The 22,193-nt window shown below is 44.3% G+C and overlaps 1 protein-coding gene across 1 annotated transcript in view; it reads left to right on the top strand.

The window, feature by feature from the left end:
• The window catches only part of smox (spermine oxidase), a 24,903-nt gene extending 3,738 nt beyond the window's left edge, over nt 1–21,165 (top strand). The window contains exons 2-9 of the mRNA XM_079499024.1: nt 5,918–6,152; nt 6,586–6,812; nt 10,344–10,517; nt 11,444–11,911; nt 12,323–12,474; nt 13,327–13,484; nt 17,660–17,820; nt 20,669–21,165. Of these exons, the coding sequence (XP_079355150.1) occupies nt 5,945–6,152; nt 6,586–6,812; nt 10,344–10,517; nt 11,444–11,911; nt 12,323–12,474; nt 13,327–13,484; nt 17,660–17,820; nt 20,669–20,815 (1,695 nt within the window). The 5' untranslated portion in view covers nt 5,918–5,944 and the 3' untranslated portion in view covers nt 20,816–21,165. The remainder of the gene's footprint in view (nt 1–5,917; nt 6,153–6,585; nt 6,813–10,343; nt 10,518–11,443; nt 11,912–12,322; nt 12,475–13,326; nt 13,485–17,659; nt 17,821–20,668) is intronic.
• The last annotated feature ends 1,028 nt before the right edge of the window (nt 21,166–22,193 follow it).

Below are 22,193 nucleotides of genomic sequence, written 5' to 3'. Positions count from 1 at the left end.
GAGAGATTGTGCAAATGAATAGTTGAGAGAATAAAAAATATTTATGATGAGGAAACAAAATCAGACCCGTCTGAAGTGAGTGGTACTGTACTGTACTGTACTGTACTGTACTGTACTGTACTGTACTGTACTGTACTGTACTGTACTGTACTGTACTGTACTGTACTGTACTGTACTGTACTGTACTGTACTGTACTGTACAAGCTCTCCTCCCTGGCCTGTGTGTGTCTGTGTCTGTGTGTTAGGCTGTGCAACAGTGACACTTGGTGTTGAACAAACGCTATAACGCTATTTTCGTGCTCGGACACAGGGACATACCCAGGGACACAGCCACACACTTAGCTGTCTATAGGAGTGGTTGCACCACTCACAGATTATGCCGTATGGAATACAGGGGTTTGGTCCTTTTCTCTTCTGGTCACCACTCTATGGTCATGTGATGTGATGCAAGCAGCTGAGAGGTCAGAAGTGACAATGCTGAAGGGAGCAATCTGTGAAGCTGTGATTGCTGTTCCATAAAGAGGCATTTAATCTGAGAATTGAGAATTTAAAGTTCTCAATTGCCACGACTGATTTCAGTCATCTATATCTATAAATGCACCACGTCTCTGTCTGTCTGTCTGTCTGTCTGTCTGTCTGTCTGTCTGTCTGTCTGTCTGTCTGTCTGTCTGTCTGTCTGTCTGTCTGTCTGTCTGTCTGTCTGTCTGTGTGTACGTCTGTAATGCACGTAACTCGAGAACCGTTCGCCCCACCGACTTCAAATTCGACACACGCGTTCCACACCCCCGCAGGGAGTGCAGTGCCCTGTGTCGAGTCGGTCGGACCCACGGTTGTCCAGAAAAGACGTCACAAAAGACCTCTGCCCGGGCTCAGGACCTGATCTCCATATGGAGCTGTCCGGTTCTGACATCTGCATATTTGGGTATGCCTGATAAAGAACTCCAAAAGGGACACAGACATAATAACTGGGTGGGGCATGCATTTCCAAGTAGGCCAGTGCCCAACGGGCACCGCTCTAGTTTCTATAAGATTAAAGCATATTGGAATGGGGTCAAACTAGCAAGTTCAATTGTTTAAATTGTAAATTGATGTTCAGAAGCATCATCCATAAAACCCTAATGTCTCGGATATTTCATCAAGAACATAGGTTCAGGCTCATGATAATACCAAAACGTCATAAATTCTACATATTGTGCTAAATGTTTAGGAAAATCACACCTGTGTGAAGTAAGTGGTGCAACTCCGTGTGGGCGTCCCCGGGGGGTCCCCGGAACATCCAGACCCCCAGGGTGCCGGCCCGGTTCCGGCAAGCCACCCCGCCTCCGAAACGGTTGAGAAATGACCATGGGGGTCCCTCTATTGTACTGTACTGTACTGTCACCCGAAATCATCATATAGTTAATATGTGTGTGTGTGTGTGTGTGTGTGTGTGTGTGTGTGTGTTAGGCTGCGCAACAGTGACACTTGGTTGTGAAAACCAACCAAACGCTATTTTCGTGCTCGGACACAGCCAGGGACGGACACAGCCAGTCAGCCAGCCAGCCAGCTGCCCACAGACACACAAAGCTGCGTAAGGAAGTGGTTGCACCACTTAAAAACAGCACTCATGGAGGACTGCTTTCGTGCTGTTTCACAAATCACAGATTGGGATAGCATAACAAAAGCATTTTGTGAGATTAGTTTTTGTTTTGAGTTAATCTCTGAATACATCTGAATGTATCTGGCATCACTGTAGGCCTACTTCTCAGAAGAGAGATATTTACTGGATAGTTGTTTTTGTTTACACATTACATGGCATACACATCTCGCTGATTGTTGTACAGCAGGGGTGGCTACACTTTTTTGACTTGAGAGGAATGAGAGCTACTTTCAAAATGACCAACTCAACAAGATCTACCCACCATTGCTGAAAATAGTTTAAAATATGTAGGCTTTAGAATAGTGGTGCTGACATAAGTGACATAACATATAAGACAAATGCACTTGGAATGGGAAATAGAGGGGGAGAAATGGAATAGGTAGGGGTTTTTTGTATTTCATAATGCTACCGGTGTGTGCACAGCAACACTCAAAATATTGGATTGTGGATTTGAGCTGACAGGCAGTGCACTTTTTGATGTCAATCAATCAAGTCACCTTTAATTCAAGTGGCAGATGCCAAAAATAGTTTTTTATATATTTAAATTAAATATTATTTAGGGGCATGTCATATGATCTACTGGTAGATCGCGATCTACCTTGTGGGCACCCCTGTTGTACCATACACTCAGCAATGTAGGTAAGGTAATTCATCTAGACCAGCGGTTCCCAAACCAACCAAAGCCATATATTGGCATCATATGTCAATACATTTAATATAAAACCATAGCACCACCATTAGCCTTTTCATGTCGTGCACCCCCTAGAAGGCACTCGCGCACCACAAGGGGTGCACGCACCACAGCACCCCCTAGAAGGCACTCGCGCACCACAAGGGGTGCACGCACCACAGTTTGGGAACCACTGATCTACACACTCAAAACACTAATTACCAAAGGCGCACGTCATTTATCCGTGTCTCTTCTTCTAGCACACCAGTCGTGCAATTGCTTCCTCTCTATGAATCCATGCCATACGTCATCCAACACGCTACAGGCATCTCCCTTAGAGATAGGGTGAGAAGTTCAGTCACACGAGTAGACTCGGAGTAGAGTCGCTGCTTCTTTGCCTGGAAAGGAGCCAGTTTAGGTGGTTCGGGCATCTGGTTAGGATGCCTCTCGGGCGTTTCCCTAGGGAGGTCCTCGATGCACGTCCCACTGGGAGGAGACCCCGGGGCAGACCAAGGCGCAGTTGGAGGAAACACATCGACTCACTGGCCTTGGAACGTCTCGGGATCCCCCAGGAGGAAGTCACTAATGTTGCTCTGGAGAGGGACGTCTGGAACACTCTGGTGGAGCTGTTGCCCCCGCGACCTGACTACGGATAAGCGATTGAAGATAGATGGATGGATATTTAACTTACAGTTTCTATTTTTATATAATGATGTTATTGCACCGTCATTTCCTTCGGAAAAAGCGCCCTTGCTGTGACGCAAAATACGTCACAAATTTGAAAAACAGAACGTTTTCGAACGTGTCGCTACTCAGCGTGTTGTTAGCTTGAAGATCTGGGGCATTAAGATTCCATAAGCCTGAACGGTTTCTGAGATGAGCCTTGTATCGCATCGCCCGGAGGGACAATTGGTCTTTGATTGTTAATTCACAAAAAATATATAGTTGTTGTCGACCAATTCTGAAAATATTGATGAATTGGCCTGCTGGCAGCCTGTATAAGAAATATGACGCTGATCATTATGCAAAATTAGTTACATACACAAACAGTGTCACAAACACATATACACACAGCCACAAAGACGAGGTTGAACGCAACAATTCACCTGGTGGAGATTTGTAAAGCAGACAGTCCCCAATTGGGTCTCCGCCTTGAGTTCCTTCAGAACTACCATGTGAATGACCAGAACACTCAGCCACAGCTGTGAGTTGATGTTTGGAATAGATTATTTTCAAGCAGTTTGACTCCAGTGTGTTTTCTCTCTATACCATGTGGGCCTCCATGTGTCTAGTGTTGCTTAGGTATGAGCATTCATTCAGGGATTTTCTTGTAAGCGTCTACATGTGGAGTGTTGACCAGTTAAACGTGGTTAAACATAGCGTGATCGGTGATGTCATGTTTATACAATTTAACAATTTAATTGCCCATAAGCCATAAAGGCCTTACAGGCTTTTTCCACCTACGCAACATCTATAGAATAAGCCTTACAAGCCTTACAGGCTTTTTCCACCTACGCAACATCTATAGAACATCTATAGAATCTGTCCAATCCTTTCCACACCTAACCTCCATAAAGTCATCAATGCCCTTATTTCATCACACCTGGATGCCCTATGCGGGAGCTAACTATTTCCGTAGACAACGCCCTGGTAACGTCTGTCCCAACAGCAGGAACCTTGGTGTTGACAGTCAGCTCTCGTTCAAAACACACATCACAGCTGTCCCTCGATCCTGTAGGTTTACAGTCTATAACATACAACGAATTAGACCGTTCCTCACCCAGGAGTCAGCCCAACTCCTAATCCAGACAACAGTCTTGTCAAAACTTGACTATTGTAACTCCCTCCTTACTGGCCTACCGGCATGTGCACTTAAGCCTCTCCAACTGATCCAAAATGGCGCAGCTCGCTTGGTCTTCAACCAGCCAAAATTCTCACGTCTCCCCCTTCTCCGCTCCCTCCACTGGCTCCTGGTCGCTGCCCGCACAGAATACAAAACTCTGATGCTGGCATTCAAAGCAACCAAAGGTATGGCTCCCCAATATCTTGCAAGTATGATAGAACCCTACAAACCCTCCTGCGCACTCAGATCAGCCAACGCAGGGAAGCTGGAAGTACCTTCACTAAAAACGCCAGGACAACGCTCCACACGTCCCAAACTCTTCTCCCTTCTGGCTCCAAAACTATATGGAATGCACTTCCCATTACAATCAGAACTGCAGCCTCACTCCCAATCTTCCGCCGTAGTCTGAAAACCCACCTTTTTAGACTCCATCATGGCCCGTAGCACTTGCCCTAACCCCTTAGATAAGCACTTTATGTAGACTTAGATAGCATTTTATACAGATTTATAGCATGTTACGTAGACAGCACTAGAATTGCATTGTATGTAGTCATAGCACTTTATAGTATATGTATAGTATAGTATAGTATGTATAGTTTATATGTATAGTTATGTATAGTTCCTAAATTGTAAATTGTCTCTTTATTCAAATCTCAACAAAGGATCCATACACCACTTACAATTAGTACAGAATGCAGCAGCTAGACTCACCGGGACCAGGAGGACAGAACGTACTGTATCACCCCAGTTTTAGTGTCACTGCACTGGCTGCCTGTTACTTTTAGAATTTATTTTAAGATTTTTTTTTGTTGACTTTTAAAGCCCTTAACGGCCTGGCACCCGAATACATATCGGACCTCCTGGAACCACATGTGCCGGTCCGTTGCTTGAGGTCCTCCGACTTAGCCCTTATAGAGGTCCCTACAACCAATTTGGTGACCAAGGGCGACAGGGCATTTGCTGCCAGGGCCCCCAGACTCTGGAACAGACTCCCACTTGACCTTAGGGTTGCTAGTTCCCTCACAATATTAAAAAAAAAATTCACACCCGTGTGAACTGAGTGGTGCAACTCCCCCCCCCTCTCTCTCTCTCTCTCATTAGCAGGCAACAGTGCAGCACTATCTCTCTCTCTGATTCTGGCACAACCGCGCCACTTTTCCCCCTACTGGTACTCATAGTCACATAGTCACATAGTCACATAGTCACATAGGTTAACACGGACATTGCTGTTCCTTGGAGTGGTTGCACCACTCAACAAAACTAAAGACACATTTCTACAGAGAGGCCTTCTTAACCCCCAGAACTTGACACCTTTATTCCCCCTGATAGTGTTGTTGTTATATTTTTGGTTGTAATTGTTGTGATGTTTGTGATTGCTGATTGTTTTAATTATGTTGTTAAGCACTTTGAAGAACATTGTTTAAAAAGGTGCTATATAAATAAAGTTTATTATTATATATTATTATTACATTATTAAACGGTCAACCATTTAAAAGTCCCATCCCTATTGCAGAACACAAATTGTGTCTTTCAGTGGAACATTTAGAAGTGAATGGGTTGACGCAATAAATAGGGATTAAATAGGCTTTGAAGGAATAGTATATATCTCATCCAACATTTTCGGCCCCTGTCTCTTACCCTCGTCTCTTCTCCTGCGTAGAGGTCGGACCCCCCCCCCCCCACCCCATTCCAATTTCAGTACATGCTGTGTCTATGTTTTCCAAACATTTACCTATTTTCTTTTCCCCCCTCATCTGTCCCTCAGCACCCCTAGGAGACGAGCTTGGACGGCATGCAAAGTTGTGAAATTTCATCAGACGGTACTGATGACCCTCTTAGTAGCGGCTTACGCACTCGTCGGCAGCCTCGAATAGTGGTGATTGGCGCTGGCCTGGCTGGTCTGGCTGCAACCAAGATCCTCCTGGAACACGGCTTCTCTGATGTCACAGTCCTAGAGGCGTCAGAGCGCATTGGGGGGAGAGTTCAGAGCATTCAGCAAGGTGAGAAGATGTGCTATTTTTTTTATTGCCATTATGCCAATGGCAAATTATTTTGTGCCAGGAACCACCATTAGAGAAAATTTCAAAAGATTTGTCAAATTGTTTCTAAATTTTTGAATAGCCAAACCATAAAACACTGCTGCACATAAAACACGTGTCTCATGTCTGTCTCATGTCTGTCTCATGTCTTGTCGGGTGAAGAAACAGCTTCAATTCATTTTCATTTTTTTAAGGTGTTTCTTCACCCCTCTCCCCCATAACAGACATGAGACACGTTGGAACCCCCTCAATGACCCTTGGGGCCCCACTTTGAGACTCAGGGCTCTGAGTCTCAAAGTGGGCCATCTATCTATCATATACATATAAACAAACATCTATCATACCCTATTCTAATCTAACCATCTAATTTCATTGTGCCTCTTCCCTCTTGTAGGAAAAGCGACTTTGGAGCTAGGAGCCACCTGGATCCATGGAGCCAACGGGAACCCAGTGTATCACCTGGCGGAGGACAACAGGCTGCTGGAGGACACCACGGATGGGGAGCGGAGCGTGGGACGCATCAGCCTGTACACCAAGACTGGCGTGGCCCACTACCAAACCAGCACTGGGAAACGGATCCCCAAACACCTGGTGGAGGAATTCAGCGACCTATACAACGAGGTGATCGGAACACACACATAACATGCTGTATACGGTACATACTGTACTGTGTGTAAAAACATGCTGTTAGGGCATTCATTTTTGGAAAAAAAACATGAAAGATAAAATATGAAGATACAAGGTTTCTGCCCGACAATGATATACTGTATGTGTACATTTTCATTTCCATGCACCTGTGTTCAAACACACACATACGCACGCACGCACGCACGCACGCACGCACGCACGCACGCACGCACGCACGCACACACACACACACACACACACACACACACACAGGCTCAAGTACATGCCCACTCAATTAAAAACATTGACTATATTTGCTTACACCTGTGTACAGTGTATTGTGCAATGACATGAAGGTGTCACATGTTTCCGACTTACATATGCTGCAAAGTGAATCAAACGCGGCCATGGGAAATGACCCACAGATTACACTCAAGCACAGAGCCTGCCCAGGCGGTGGCGTAACCGTCTGGGCACCCGACTGGTAATCCAGTCGCAGTGTGCCGCGGGTTCGACTCCCGAGCCCGACACGGCCTTTACTGCATGTCTTCCCCCATCTCTCTCCCGTTTCCTGTCAGCCTACTGTCTGTCCCTTCAAAAACCAATAAAAGGCGTAAGCCGCAAAAAAATAAATCTTTTTAAAGCACAGAGCCTATAGCCCATATGCAGTAACCGCAAGCATCTGCTTGAATCCGAAGATTATTTGATGACCGGGTGCACATGCAGCCCCGCTGCACAGTGCACAGGCACACCATACTATACTTGTTGATGTGGCTGTTCCTGTACTGTTCCCTGTCACAAGCAACTCATTCAGGTGTCCTGATCCTTTAAAATGCCAGGTGCATGGCAGAAGCAAATATCAATGAAAAAGATTAAGGCTTTATTACTACCATAGCGTGATGTTTGAAATATAGAAGAAAAAAAGTCCTTATGCACCTACGGGGGACAGGTGCGTCAGAAAAATGAACTGGAAGAGTAGAAAAAGACTGGAATCCCGCACACTGTCTTCACTTACAGCATTTTATTGAGCAACGTTTCGGCCACGTCCATGCCTGATGAAGGTCTTAACGACCGAAACGTTACAATTTCTTTAGTAGTTTTAAGGCACCAGTTAGAAGCTGAACATTTAATACATTTCAGCTGATGTATGGTAAAAAATAACTATAATCTATGACAGAGCAGGTAAAATAAATAATACATCCTGAGGATAATTGCAAAATATATTGTTAATTTTATAATATACACATTACACAACTTTGTTTATAATATAAAACAAGACAAACTAAACACATAGAAACAATGGAATTATACTGCTGTGCCAGGTGCGTACAGTAAATGCACACAGCTTCCCTCAGCAGGGAGAGAGTCACACCTATCATTTCTGCTTTTAATATTTACTAGTTAACGTTAGGGAAGGGCTACTTCAGAAACAATAATTAAATTCACTGTGTCGCTCAAATACCAGCAGAATGTCTGGATGTATTAGTGGTGCATGACTTGATGAAGTTTTCCCCATGGGATGATTTGACAGCGTAAGAAATAGGATGTGTGTGGCGTGACTGCGTGTGAAGAGCATCATTTTGTGTGTGTCATTTCCTGAGAGAAATAGGATGTGTGTGGCGTGACTGCGTGTGAAAAGCACCATTTTGTGTGTCATTTCCTGAGAGAAATAGGATGTGTGTGGCGTGACTGCGTGTGAAGAGCATCATTTTGTGTGTCATTTCCTGAGAGAAATAGGATGTGTGTGGCGTGACTGCGTGTGAAGAGCATCATTTTGTGTGTCATTTCCTGAGAGAAATAGGATGTGTGTGGCGTGACTGCGTGTAAAGAGCATCATTTTGTGTGTCATTTCCTGAGAGAAATAGGATGTGTGTGGCGTGACTGCGTGTGAAGAGCATCATTTTGTGTGTCATTTCCTGAGAGAAATAGGATGTGTGTGGCGTGACTGCATGTGAAGGGCATCATTTTGTGTGTGTCATTTTGTGAAAGTTGGTAGCTCTGTTAAAATATAGAAATTCTACCAGCTAAAAATACTAGTTTTCCGTTTGACAAGGTCGTTTCAATAGCTGTGGATTCCATTATGGTGAACGGGTATTCTGTGTTGATGAGAAAGTGGTAGACCATGCATACAGGTTTATAAATGAAGGGAATGAGTGGCAGGGTTTAATTTAATGGATGGAATGCAGTGTCCCTTTTTAAGCAAGGGCTCTTAACTTTGATCGGAGGTGAGAAAACGTTTAGATTTGAGGTCTGATGGTGATTGCAGAGCCTCCAGGCTATGGATCGAGGGTTTGCATAGATTATGGCTGTGGAGTGTTATAAAAGTTGCTTTACTTGTCCACATTAGAGATTAGTGAAGACAGTAAGACACACTGTTATTATACCCTGACAATGCATATATTTACCTTTCTATAACTATTCTTCTTGTATTTGTAGACTTTTAATTAGTGATGCACCAATGTATCGGTCCACATATCAGTATCGGCCAACATTTGCTGTTATCGGTCAATATCGGTATCGGCAAATAAAACTGACATTAACCGATGGCAGTAGCCGATGTTTATCTGTTGTTGATAAGCATACATTTTGCGCTGGCTATGTTGGTGTGTTGGTTATCTGTAGTCTACCAAGCTGTAGATTTTTAACATTTATTTCTTGTATTGAAGATGTATAGTTTGGCACAAAAGGGGGAAATAAAAACAACAAAAACTAAATGAAGATATATCGGTATCAGCATCGGCTATCGGCTACTTTTAATCTTAACTCACTGTATATAACTTTGAGAGAAATGTCATTACATACTTGCACTACAGATTGTAATTGAGGTTGTGAATTAAACGTGCACTCATTTGATTTCAGCGTTCCTGTGATTGACCCAAGAGGCAGATTAATACTAAGCATTGATTTGATCCCTCCCTAGTCCCTACACAAGTTGACAACCTGTGCTGTGTAAGAAAGGGCTCATTGTTTGCTAATAAATCCATCAAAACAACAAGTTTGCCCAAATATAATTACAGCTTAGGTTACAGTTACAGACATAACTCAGTGCACAACGTCTGTCTTTAGCCTACTCGTTGTATTCCCTGCTAAAATATGAAACAGCATTTAGCAATTGGCTTTGTTTTATCTTATTGCTGTCACAGCTTTTTGCCTCCATTCTTGTGGTGGTTCGCACGCACGCACGCACGCACGCACGCACGCACGCACGCACGCACGCACGCACGCACGCACGCACGCACGCACGCACGCACGCACGCACGCACGCACGCACGCACGCAAGCACGCACGCACGCACACAAACACGCACGCACGCACGCACGCACGCACGCACGCACGCACGCACGCACGCACGCACGCACGCACGCACGCACGCACACAAACACACACACACACACACACACACACACACACACACACACACACACACACACACACACACACACACACACACACACACATTTTATAGTGGGTGAAACCTCCATGTAATAACGTCATTGGGCTTGTCTACCTGTCTCTGTGTCCCAGGTGTATGAGTTGACTCAGGAGTTCTTCCAGAATGGGAAGCCAGTATGTGCAGAGAGCCAGAACAGCGTGGGCGTGTTCACGCGGGATGTGGTCCGAAAGAAGATCATGTTGGATCCCGATGACCTGGAGAGTATCAAAAGGCTCAAACTGTCCATGCTGCAGCAGTACCTCAAGGTGCACATAAACCGTCCGGGACTTTTTTAAATGATCTGTCCTAGTCTACAGATTCTAGAGTCTGGAACTACACCTCTCAAAAGCCAAGAAAGGAAGCTCTCATCTGTTTGTCGTTTCCATTCACGAAAATATATTTTGAAATAATATTTAAAAATATATTTGTAAAATATCTGTAAAATATTTTTGTGTGTGCACGCAGCTTGTTTGCTCTTGCACAACGGCTGTGCCATTTGGTGTTGTCATTGGGCCACAGAGCCACATCTAATGATAAATTAACAATTAATTACTCACTAATCTCTCAAGAACAGATTCCGAGCTGTGCTATTGAATCTGTCAGAACGTGTGTACATTGTTGTTAGTGGGAATGAAAACATAAGCTTCTCACCAGAATTTGCCCCCAGAGGCAAATTCAAGGAAACAAACAGCAGAGGGTGCTGTTTGTTTTTGTTTTTTTGCCGGTGGTTTCCTAGATTGATTACTCACAAACCAGTTTACCCATTAGTAATAGCAACTAGAAATGCACTCATTGAGATGCTACGCCCACGCCAGTGACGCCACATGCTATGTATAAGGATGGTGGCGTGTCATTGTTTCCGATGCCGTGTTGGTCCAACTCACCCCTTTACTGACCCTAACCCTAACCGTACGCGAAGCCACGTAGTCGGAGTAATGGGATGTCAGAATAATTGTTAACAGTATGTGTTACTTTGTTTAGTTTCATTGTAAGTGTTATAACTAGTGATTTACATAGACACGTTTTGAGCTTGTAGACTGGCTATTTGTACTATTCAAAAATGTTTTCAGAAATAATTTAAAAAAAAAAGGCAAAGAAGTTTGAGGGGTAGATAAGGGGTTAGGCACTGGTGAAAATAGGGCCATATATCTCTGGAAACGTCTTCCTGACTCTGTCATTCCTCCCTCCCCAGGTGGAGAGCTGTGAGAGCAGCTCCCCCAGCATGGATGAGGTGTCTCTCAGTGAGTTTGGAGAGTGGACTGAGATTCCAGGAGCCCACTACGTCATCCCAGAGGGCTTCATGAAGGTGGTGGAGGTCCTGGCACAGGATATCCCCTCCCACACCGTCTGCCTTGGGAAACCCGTCCGATGCATTCACTGGAACTACTCCACCAACCAGCGGGAGGAGGGGAAGGAGATGGCCGGGGGCAACGGCCTCGGCTACTGCCGTGACAACCACAACGAGGACCGCCATCGTGGCCAACACGGGGGCCAACCTCACGGCAAATATGACCACTTGATTGAGGGTTGCCACCCCATACACGTGGAGTGTGAGGATGAGGAGTGGATTGCAGCCGACCATGTGATCGTTACAGCGTCTCTGGGCGTGCTGAAGAGGGGCCATGAATCCATGTTCTACCCCTTGCTGCCCCTGGACAAGGTGACTCATTCTAGATATTACAGTGCAGTGTAGAAGTTAAGACAGTGGTTGTCATCCTATTCTGGATCAGGTCCCACTTGACAATATCAAAAGTGTGTTTTCGGAGCATTTTCTTTGAGGGGGCCCTCCAATGCATAGCTGGTGTCTGGTGCTGGAGGATAGTTGTTCTTGGTATTGGTTTATTATGTTTATTGAAAACAATTGGTATTCAAATAAATGTATTGTTATTATTCATTTCTACTAGTACTACTTACTAAATACTTACTTACTTACTTACTTACTTACTTACTTACTTACTTACTTACTTACTTTTATTCCCATAATTGTTGAATATCATGTTATGTGTGGACTCTAAGAAGATTTGCTGTTGTTGCACTAGCTAATGGGGCTTCTAATAAAATTCGTTTCAAGGTTCTGGCCATTGAGAAACTGGGTATCAGCACCACAGACAAGATCTTCCTGGAGTTTGCTGAGCCCTTCTGGAGCCCAGAGTGCAACAGCATCCAGTTTGTCTGGGAAGATGAGGCTACCCTGGAGCAGCCGGTCTACCCCGGGGAGCTGTGGTAAGATGAGAAATGATGAACGAGATGGGACGACATTATGACACATACACCAAAACAAGGATTTGCGTTGTTACAATGGCTAGGATAGGAGGAAGAGAACAAATGATCAGAAACTCGAGGGCAAAATTAATATATCAACAGTACTGTCAAAGATTAACTGCCCCAGCAGACAATAGTGTAATCGCACCAGGATGTTCCAGCAGTGTAGGGAGAGTTGCCTCAGAACAGTTGCAGCTGGTATGTCTCATGCTTGGTGTTTTGGTTCCTTTGCACCCAGATAAAAAACAATATCTCCTCAGCCATGACTTTGATTAAATCTGTAGCAACCTTGTTTGGTGGCTGAATTTCATCCATGTTTGACCATTAGGGAAGATATGACAAGCAGTGCAAACGTAGAATTGTATTTGTATCACTACACTCACTGAGGGCAATGGCTGTGTGTGTGTGTGTGTGTGTGTGTGTGTGTGTGTGTGTGTGTGTGTGTGTGTGTGTGTGTGTGTGTGTGTGTGTGTGTGTGCGTGCGTGCGTGCGTGCGTGCGTGCGTGCGTGCGTGCGTGCGTGCGTGCGTGCGTGCGTGCGTGCGTGCGTGCGTGCGTGCGGCTAATGAGGTGATATTTTGTGTTGTATTGTATCGTATTGTATTGTTGTGTTGTATGAATGGTGTATTGTCTAAGTAATTACATGAAAAACTTTGTTTTTGATGATGGTTTTGAGACCCCAGGAAGAGTAGCTGCTGTCATCTACAGCAAGCTAATGGGGATCTAATAAATAAATCAAATCAAATCAAATCAAATGTATTGTATAGTATAGTAAATGTGCAGCTCCAGTATAATACCTCTATAATACCACCAGGTACAAAAAGATCTGCAGCTTTGATGTGCTGTACCCTCCGGAGCGCTATGGACACATGTTGAGTGGCTGGATCTGTGGCCAGGAGGCTCTACTGATGGAGCGCTGTGATGATGAGACTGTAGCCGAGGTCTGCACCGAGCTACTCAGGCGATTCACAGGTAAACAGGCCATAATAGGCCAAATAGCTCCTGTCTGCAATTTACAACAGAATCTCGATAGGTTTTTATCCTATCGAGATTACATAGCAGGTTTGATGTTTACCTTAATTATATCTTAATATCTATTCACACACAATTTACCCTGTTGTTGGTTGACTAGGATTCATGCCAATGCTGATCTTGCACTTGTCTGTAAGTCTCTCTGGATAAGCTATAATGTAAATGCCTATATTGTAAGCACACAAATATACGTTAAACACGCTCGCACGCACACACGCACAGCATCAAAGAAAAGGGTATTGTTGTTGCGTAACAGTGGGTTTCACTCACAGTTAGCTTCTCTGAATCAGTAAACTAAAACTGTCACAGTAAGCCTTGGTATGTCACCTGTTCAAGTACAGCAAAGCCAAGTGACTCAATAGAGATTGAGCTTCCCATTCAGTCCTTGTGTTCTACATAAAGGAAACCACGACATCAGCCTATTGCTTGTGTTGTGCATAAAGGAACTGTGCCATATTGCTTTGAGGCGCGGCTATTTCCCAGCAAAGAGATTGAATCAATGAGTCAGATACTGTGTTGTAGGCTATACAGTAGGTATCTGTTGAACACTGGAATGACTCATACTAACTGTCCCTGGGTCAGTAAACACTTTGGTCTAAATATAAACTACTTTATGCTAAAGTTTGCCTACAGGTTAGAGAGAGTGATTCCTAGTTAGGATTTAATAGGCTTCAAGGCCTCAGCTCATGTCTCCTATTCCTACTCCAAAGTGTAACAGGACTTCAATCGCCACATTGTACAGGGGAAAAGGCTGGAAAAGGGGGAGATTCTGAAGGGAAAGAAAGACTACCAATAATCAGAACTGCACCCTGTGTACTGTGTAACTTTGTACATCAGTTACACATGATGAGCAGCTGTATCAGATCTCAGATGGGCTTAGAGGTAAAGATAGTTAATATTAACTCCCAACCTGATTGCAACACTGGAAACTTCCGATTTCTACATGTGTCTACATGAGGCTACGCATAGTCCTCCTGAGGAGGAGCATAGATCCAAACATTAACTCTCCAACAACTTGGTTTAATATGACTTACAGTTTTCTGTTAAGAAACCTGTGAACTGTGTCCTCTGTTGCTCATTTACAGTAGCATACAATTCATTGTTTCCCCTTCTCAATACCGTCATGCTAACTACAGTGCTATACCATAATACAATAAACCATATACAGTATGTATATGGTTTATTCTATTTTTATGGTATATGGTTTAGGGGTGGGCAGAATATTTTTTCCAGGGGCCCATACTGACATCCAAGTGAGTGAACACACGCATACTGTAGGATCGATTTGTTCTTTTTACAGCTGTACTGTATCAGTCATATTATCAAACACATTGCTATAAATATGGACTCAATGCAGACTTTTTTTCTCTATCACATTATCAACATTTAACATTTGAGCACATGAATGGAATATGGAATGCAGGTATGTACTCTAATGGTACATATTAATTACGAATAATTAATTGGAGTTGATTTAAATTAATTTCCCTCAAAACCATGAGAATAAAATACTGCATTTAAAGAGGTAGAGTTTTGGGGGGTCATTTAGTTTTTCTTTGAGGACTTCGAGATCACCATCCCTGCCCAGCTTTCCTCCCCCGAACACGGACCATTTTGTGTTCAAATAGACGCCTGACAAAGCATAGGCTTCAATGCTTTTTTGTTTATTATTATTATTATTAGAATCACCTGTTGAATACTTGGTCTAAGTGTCTCCCCAAGCCAATTATCTCAGAAATGTGTCACATGTAAAGTGCTAGTTTAGTACGATGCAGGTTCTGTCACTGCATGATTCACTGGGCCCTAGATGCGTACTCTAGTGTAAACGAAACGTACACCCATATGTATACAGTAAAAATGTATTGCATGTACTTATACACACTACACAAGCAGTCAAGCACACACATACTTAAACATACATTACATACTAGCAATTATTATATAATTGTATTGTATAATATAGTCTTTTGTGCATGTTAATATCACGCACGCACGCACGCACGCACGCACGCACGCACGCACGCACGCACGCACGCACGCACGCACGCACGCACGCACGCACGCACGCACACACACACACACACACACACACACACACACACACACAGATTGAGGTCACTAATCATGTCAGCTGTGTTTTGATTATACAGCGTATAGTGTGTGTCCTTAGAGACCTATGGCTGATTTGTGACAGCAGCCTTGGCTTGAACATCCCAGTGAACTGACCAGGGCCGGTTGGGCCCTAGGTGGCGCTGCAGGCGAAGTCCGTAGCGCGCGCGCCCCGCACATGCACACACGCTGTGCGGGGACTACTCACACGCGCCCGTGTGAAATTTTCTGGGTCTCTCCCGGTTAAATAGTTGAATTCTAGCACATCTGGCACGGTTTTCACACGGTTCTAACCGTTCTATACCCATCTATCCTCGTGGAGAATTTAATACATGATATTTTTTACTTACCATTTTTTGTTGAGTGATGCTTGGAGTTGGAGTCACGCCTGGTAAAATAAATATATATGCACTGTCTGCAGAATTTAAAAGTAAAAGCCACGCTGGATCACCGGACGCACTTTAATTTAATTAATTCCACCCGGCACCCTGAAAATACTTGAAAAAAAAATCAGACCTACCGTCCTGCCAACCAAGTAAACGTGTAGAGCTCTTCTCCTCTTCTTCACCACACAGCCGTGGCGGCATCATTTTATTATTTCAAAAATGCATGCCCCGCTTGCCGTTTGGGCCGGGCCTGGAACTGACTGGTACCACTGTCACTGATAATCTTTACTTGCACTACACTGTCAGACCACTCTGTTGCTCATCTAATACAACTGTATAATTCACGCAATGTGTCTGTGTGTTAAACTTACACAAAAAAGATCCCTGGCATAACTCGGACAGCATCCCACTATTGGTCTCAAACTTGCCGTGTGTGTCTCATATGACCCTTCGGTGTCCAGAGCTGAATGGCAATTCGGACGGACTAACGGTTTCCGAGAACAGGAAAATCACAAATATCTGTTACTGTCATGTGTCGGCAGAGGCTATCCAAGGCACGCACGCCACACTGGCCTGAGGAGGGAAAAAGCGGGGTGATTGACAACTGGGACAGCCAATTGCCGGGTCCACTCGGGGTGAAGTCATTACCCGAGCACCGAGACATACAGGAGCTGCTCCGAATGTACTCGGGAGTCACTTCTTGTAAACGGAACCGGACACGCTGTGGGTCGGTTCGGACCCCGGTATTTTCGGATCTCGGGCTTCCCCAAGACCTCTAATACTGACCCCTAATGGTTGATCTTTACAGTTCAACACATGCAGCGTACCAGTCCGGGTGCAGTTGCTTCCCTCCTGCCAACACGACGCCAAGCCGGAGGCACCACACAGGATTTGAACCAGTCAGTTTCCACAGTGGGGAGCACTTAACCCTGCTCTACCGGAGCGCCCAATGCAATCCATTTCTGATCAATAACAGAGCATTGAATCAGTTCAGTTGGAGGTTGGGGTGGAGGTGGTAGCTTACTGATTAATGCAATCATGCAGTGTCAGGATGCAGAGAGTGGGTAGTTATATATAGGGGGCAGTCATTAAAGAGAGAATGAATGTGATTGGTGGTGACTGAAAGACTAAAACAGCTGTCAGCTGACGTGGTTGATCAGCTGAGGCATCATCAGTTGACTCATCTGTCAGAGAGCTACTAGCTTGATTACAGTATATGACCTGCCTGAACTAGAATATACTGGGTGCACAATACAGCCATGACATAATTTTCTCCACAATTTAGTCGTTATGCCAATTCCCCCCATGTGTACTGTATGTGTATCACTGCCAACCCCTACTTTGGTCTGGGGAGGAGGCCACGTATCTTCTCGTAACACGTGCAGATGAACCTCCCAATTCTGCTTCCTGCTGAACAGGCACCCGACCAACATGTACATGTAGTTTGTAGGGGTCACTAGAGGAGTGATGTATAATGATGGCTGTAAGGGTTGGGGTCCTTACATCATTATACATTACCTTCAAAATTAAGTGGTAAACTTTATATAAACTTATATATAATGTAATGTTGCACTTTCACTGTTTGATTTTGATTTTCATCCCTCTTTACTCCATTCACAGGGAACCCCGACATTCCAAAGCCAAGGCGTATCCTGCGCTCATCTTGGGGCAGTAACCCCTACATCCGTGGTTCTTATTCCTTCACCAGGGTGGGCTCCAGCGGGGGGGACTTCGAGAGGCTGGCAATGCCACTGCCTTATGCCAAGAGCACCAAAGCTCCGGTGAGTTCGTTTAGAAGAGCAGACTTTTGCAGCATATGTTTCTAATGCTCTTAACTGTCACTGTATAATAAGTGTAATGTACTGTACAATAAGATATTTACCACAGTACACACTTTAAAAGCCATTTCGCAATTAGGGGTGTGTGGTTATTTGGGGATCTTTGGCGTTATTTGGAGACTACACAAGGCTGGCAATGCCACTGCCTGGCGCGGCTAGACTCACAGCGAGGATTCATTGACGCTTCCTCCCCGCATCGTCAGTAAATCCTCGCTATGAGTCTGGCCGCGCCAGGCTAACTGCCTTATGCCAAAAGGGGAGAATAGCAGCTCACAACATGCTTTGTGAGTTTGTACATCAGCTATTCTTTGGATTTTTCAAAACTCATTTTGCAATAAGGAGTGCACAGCCAGAGGCTATGGTTATTTAGGGGTGCTTAAAGAAGTGGACACTACCACTGTGAACTCACAGGACCTTGCTAATGTTGCTGTGTCATCAGTACTGTGTCACCTCATAGCGAACGCACAGTACAGTATGTACCAGCACAGCACGTTTCACATGAGTTATGGAGTCATGGCACCTGGTTTCAGGACAGAAGTCTAGACCCTGAAACATGAAGCTGCAGTGTGTGCAATGTCTGTGTGTGGGAGAGTGATGGTGGGAATGATGGTGGTTCACAGTAATAGAGGTATGGTCGGGGGTTTTAGTGGTGAATGCTGACCTCTCTACAGGCCATGAACGTCTTTTTTCTATTTTTCTTTCATACCTTTGAAAAATACTTCACTTTAGATTACCCATAGGATAGGAAGCCATTTTGCGGTTTTTAACCTTCAAGACGGGAACCCATTTGGGTTCTTGTTGCTATGTAGCCTACAGTATCAACATAACATTTTTGAAATTTTATTAGAAGTAAATATTAGAAGTTTTTCAGAAAACTTAGGTCAGGATTTAGAAGGTGTTTTTAGAATCGATCCTAAATGGGTTAACTCTATTTCAATAAAGGCTGTGTTCCCTTTCTTCTTTCCGAAGTCACCCTGGGAACAGTCTGAACTAGAAAAAGTGCCCTTCTGGGCACAGGTCTCCACCAGGAGGATAGGAGTGTGTGTGTGTGTGTGTGTGTGTGTGTGTGTGTGTGTGTGTGTGTGTGTGTGTGTGTGAGCATGAGGCTGATTTGAAAACTGTCAAGTGGCATTTCTTCCTCAGCCTAGTGGGAATAGGCATGCACAGTTTCACCGCAATCGGACGCTGCGTTGAGGAGTTGTGGCGATTTGTACAAAACGGGCTACTCCTGAAAACTTTAGAAGCCAATCGTAGCCAATCAGGATGGATAATTATGAGAAATCAAACAAATCACATGATCACATGACTATGGAGAGCAGGTGTACCGATTTGCGTGAAGTTTGGATGAAATCTGAAGGAGTAATATTAGAAAATGTGTTTTACATATGTTGGCCTCCTGGTGGCGCTATAAAGAGCACATGTGAAAAATTCCAGGCAAAGGTTTTTCCTTGGCCTCTAGGGAGTGTGCATACAAGGTTTTACACAGATCGGTGCAGTTAGAGGTAAAAACACAAAACGGCCAGTTATAGCGCCACCATGAGGCTGAATTGAAAATATTCAAGTGGCATTTCTTCCTCGGCCTAGTGGTATTGTGCGTGCAAAATTTCACGGAAATCACACGATGTGTTCATGATTTGCAGCATTTTGTTTGAAACGGAGCACTCCTGCGAACTTTGGAAGCCAATCTTAGCCAATCAGGATGGAGTCTGAAAAATCTGAAAGAAATGTTTCGTTGAATGGCTCTAGAGAGACTGTGTACCAATTTGCGTGATGTTTGGACAAAATCTGTAGGTGTACTGTCAAAACATTTGTTTTGCACAAAGCGGCCTCCTGGTGGCGCTATAACAGGCCAATGTGAAGACTTTGGGGCAGAGGTTCAGCTCTGGCATTCAGGGAGTGTGTGTGCAGAGTATGGCTGCGATCAAGCCAACGGTGCCAGAGATTAGCTGTTCACAGACGGACGGACGGACGGACGGACACACGGACACACGGACGGACGGAGTGCAAAACATACTCTCTCCCCATGCCTTCGGCCTGGTGGAGACAATTAGGATGGAGACTGAAATGTTTTTTTTTGTGTTATTTTTCGCGACCATAGGTTGCATTTACTATGAAAACCTGCATCTCCCGTCCGTCCGTCACCCCACCTCCATATATGGTCAAGCCTTGTGACATCACGTCTCCATATATGGTCACGCCTCGTGACATCATGTCTCCATATATGGTCACGCCTCGTGACATCTTGTGACATCACATGACATATGGATACCCTTAGATCTCCATGACATCACGCCTCGGGACACGACACGTCACACCACCATATATGGCCATCTCAATTTATGAAGATCACAACACTGACCTCATCTAAACCTGGATAACCATACATGGAGAAGACTGGATCATCACCTAGATCTGCATTAATTGAGCCGGCCAGCAACTCTACATCTGACCTCTAACCCTTAGATCTACATATATGGAGCTGACCTGTTCTGATGTCAGAACAGTTCTGTCATTCCATATGTTCCTCATCAAACCCTGTACTCAAGGCCCGCTCCATATATGGCCAGTACAGAATTCATTCCATATGTTGATCTGACCCCCCATGCCAAAGCGCCAGCGCTCGCCCAGCAGTCTGCCGTCTTCCGTCACCCAGGCGGATGTGTGCACGAGGTCGCTTCTCGCCCTCAGGGCGTCTTACTGGTTGAACAGGTTCTTGTGTGTACTGTATTATGAAAATGTGCTGGCTCTTACTTTTACTCTTCTCCACTCCACTCCACTCCCAACCTCTCAGCCTCTCCAGGTGCTGTTTGCTGGTGAAGCCACCCACAGGAAATACTATTCCACTACCCATGGTGCTTTGCTGTCTGGTGAGAGAGAAGCCACTCGCCTGATAGAAATGTACCAGGACTTGCACAGTGCTCAGAGCCACAAAGCCTAACAACTAAACAAAACCACTGACTAGTGAAAACAAATTAAACTCTGTGATTTAAAATTTCTGTATTAATAAGAAAAGTGATGAGGTTATGACATAATAGTAGCTGGGGCATTATAACAAATAAATATTATTTTTTACTGTATCATAGATCTAAGACGTATACTAGATTTTATTTGAGACTTATTGTTCAAATGTTGCCAAGGGTCCTGTACTTTCTTGTCTTTATCATTCTGTTGTTTTTTAAATCAGTAAAATTATGTTTATAATAACAATCATGTATAATTTAACTTCTTTTTTGTAAGTGCCTTCTTGTACTTATTATGTTGTTTCAAAAGAATCATACAAATAAAACTAACAAAAAAGGATATTCAAATAAAATATTGTAATTGTCATTTATGGTCATATAGCTTATTCTGGTTAATTAATAGAGCAACATTATTAAAATTGTGCAGTGGCCTATGAAGTGCAAAACACAGCTCACATGTGAGCTTGTAGATGGGCTATTTTCGGCATGCAACATCATTGTACGATAACGTTTAAATCAGCCTTAACACGGAGCCTGCCAGAAGTGTAGAAAGCGTAGATTAACTTTTGACTGGCAGCCCGCCAACAGCGTAGCCTAAGTTTTCTAGGGTGTTACCAGTGGTGGGCCGTCAGGGCCAGCAAGGCCTTCTCTGCTGACCCACTTGCCTGATGCAGAAATTAAAATTTATATTTTATAATAAGTTTTTCTTTTTAACAAATATTATATCTATAATATTATATATAATATTATATTTATTTCGCTGCCACTGCACTGTTTCTCACTCAGACAGGCTGGATGCTCTGCTTCCATTCTGTGCAGGTACAACAGCCCTTGTTTTTTTTTAACCAATGAGATTATTTCATTGTGTTGTCTCCGGGTAAAATTCTCTACCGGGAGGCCTGCAGAAACTCCAGTGAATCCCCTTGCTGTTGAAATGAATGGGAGCTATATAGAGATTGACAGGTTCCTTAGCCAATCAGATTTCGAGTTTGCCCTGCTGGGCGTTTTCTTTCATGTACCAGCGCCAGCTAGCTGGCCTTTGGTGAAGGCCTAGTTCATTTCGACACGGCCCGTCATCGTAACACCCGGTTACGGATATTTGGCTCTTCAAAATAAGGGTTAAAAGCGGAAAACCTTCACAGTGCGCGATAAATAATTAATGAATCCTGGCGGGCAGTGGTTAAGTGACACACACACGGACGAATGGAATGCAAAACATACTCTCCCAATGCCTTCGGCCTGGTGGAGACAAAAAATAAAGAAAAAATAAGACCCGACTGAACTGAGTGGTGTTGTGTGCGTGCGTGTGTGCGTGCATGCGTTAGGCTACTCAACAGTGTCACCTTACCTGCGGCA

The sequence above is a fragment of the Electrona antarctica genome (genome assembly GCF_951216825.1).
Source record: "Electrona antarctica genome assembly, chromosome: 4".
NCBI lineage: Eukaryota > Metazoa > Chordata > Actinopteri > Myctophiformes > Myctophidae > Electrona > Electrona antarctica.
This window is presented reverse-complemented; position numbering and strand designations above follow the sequence as displayed.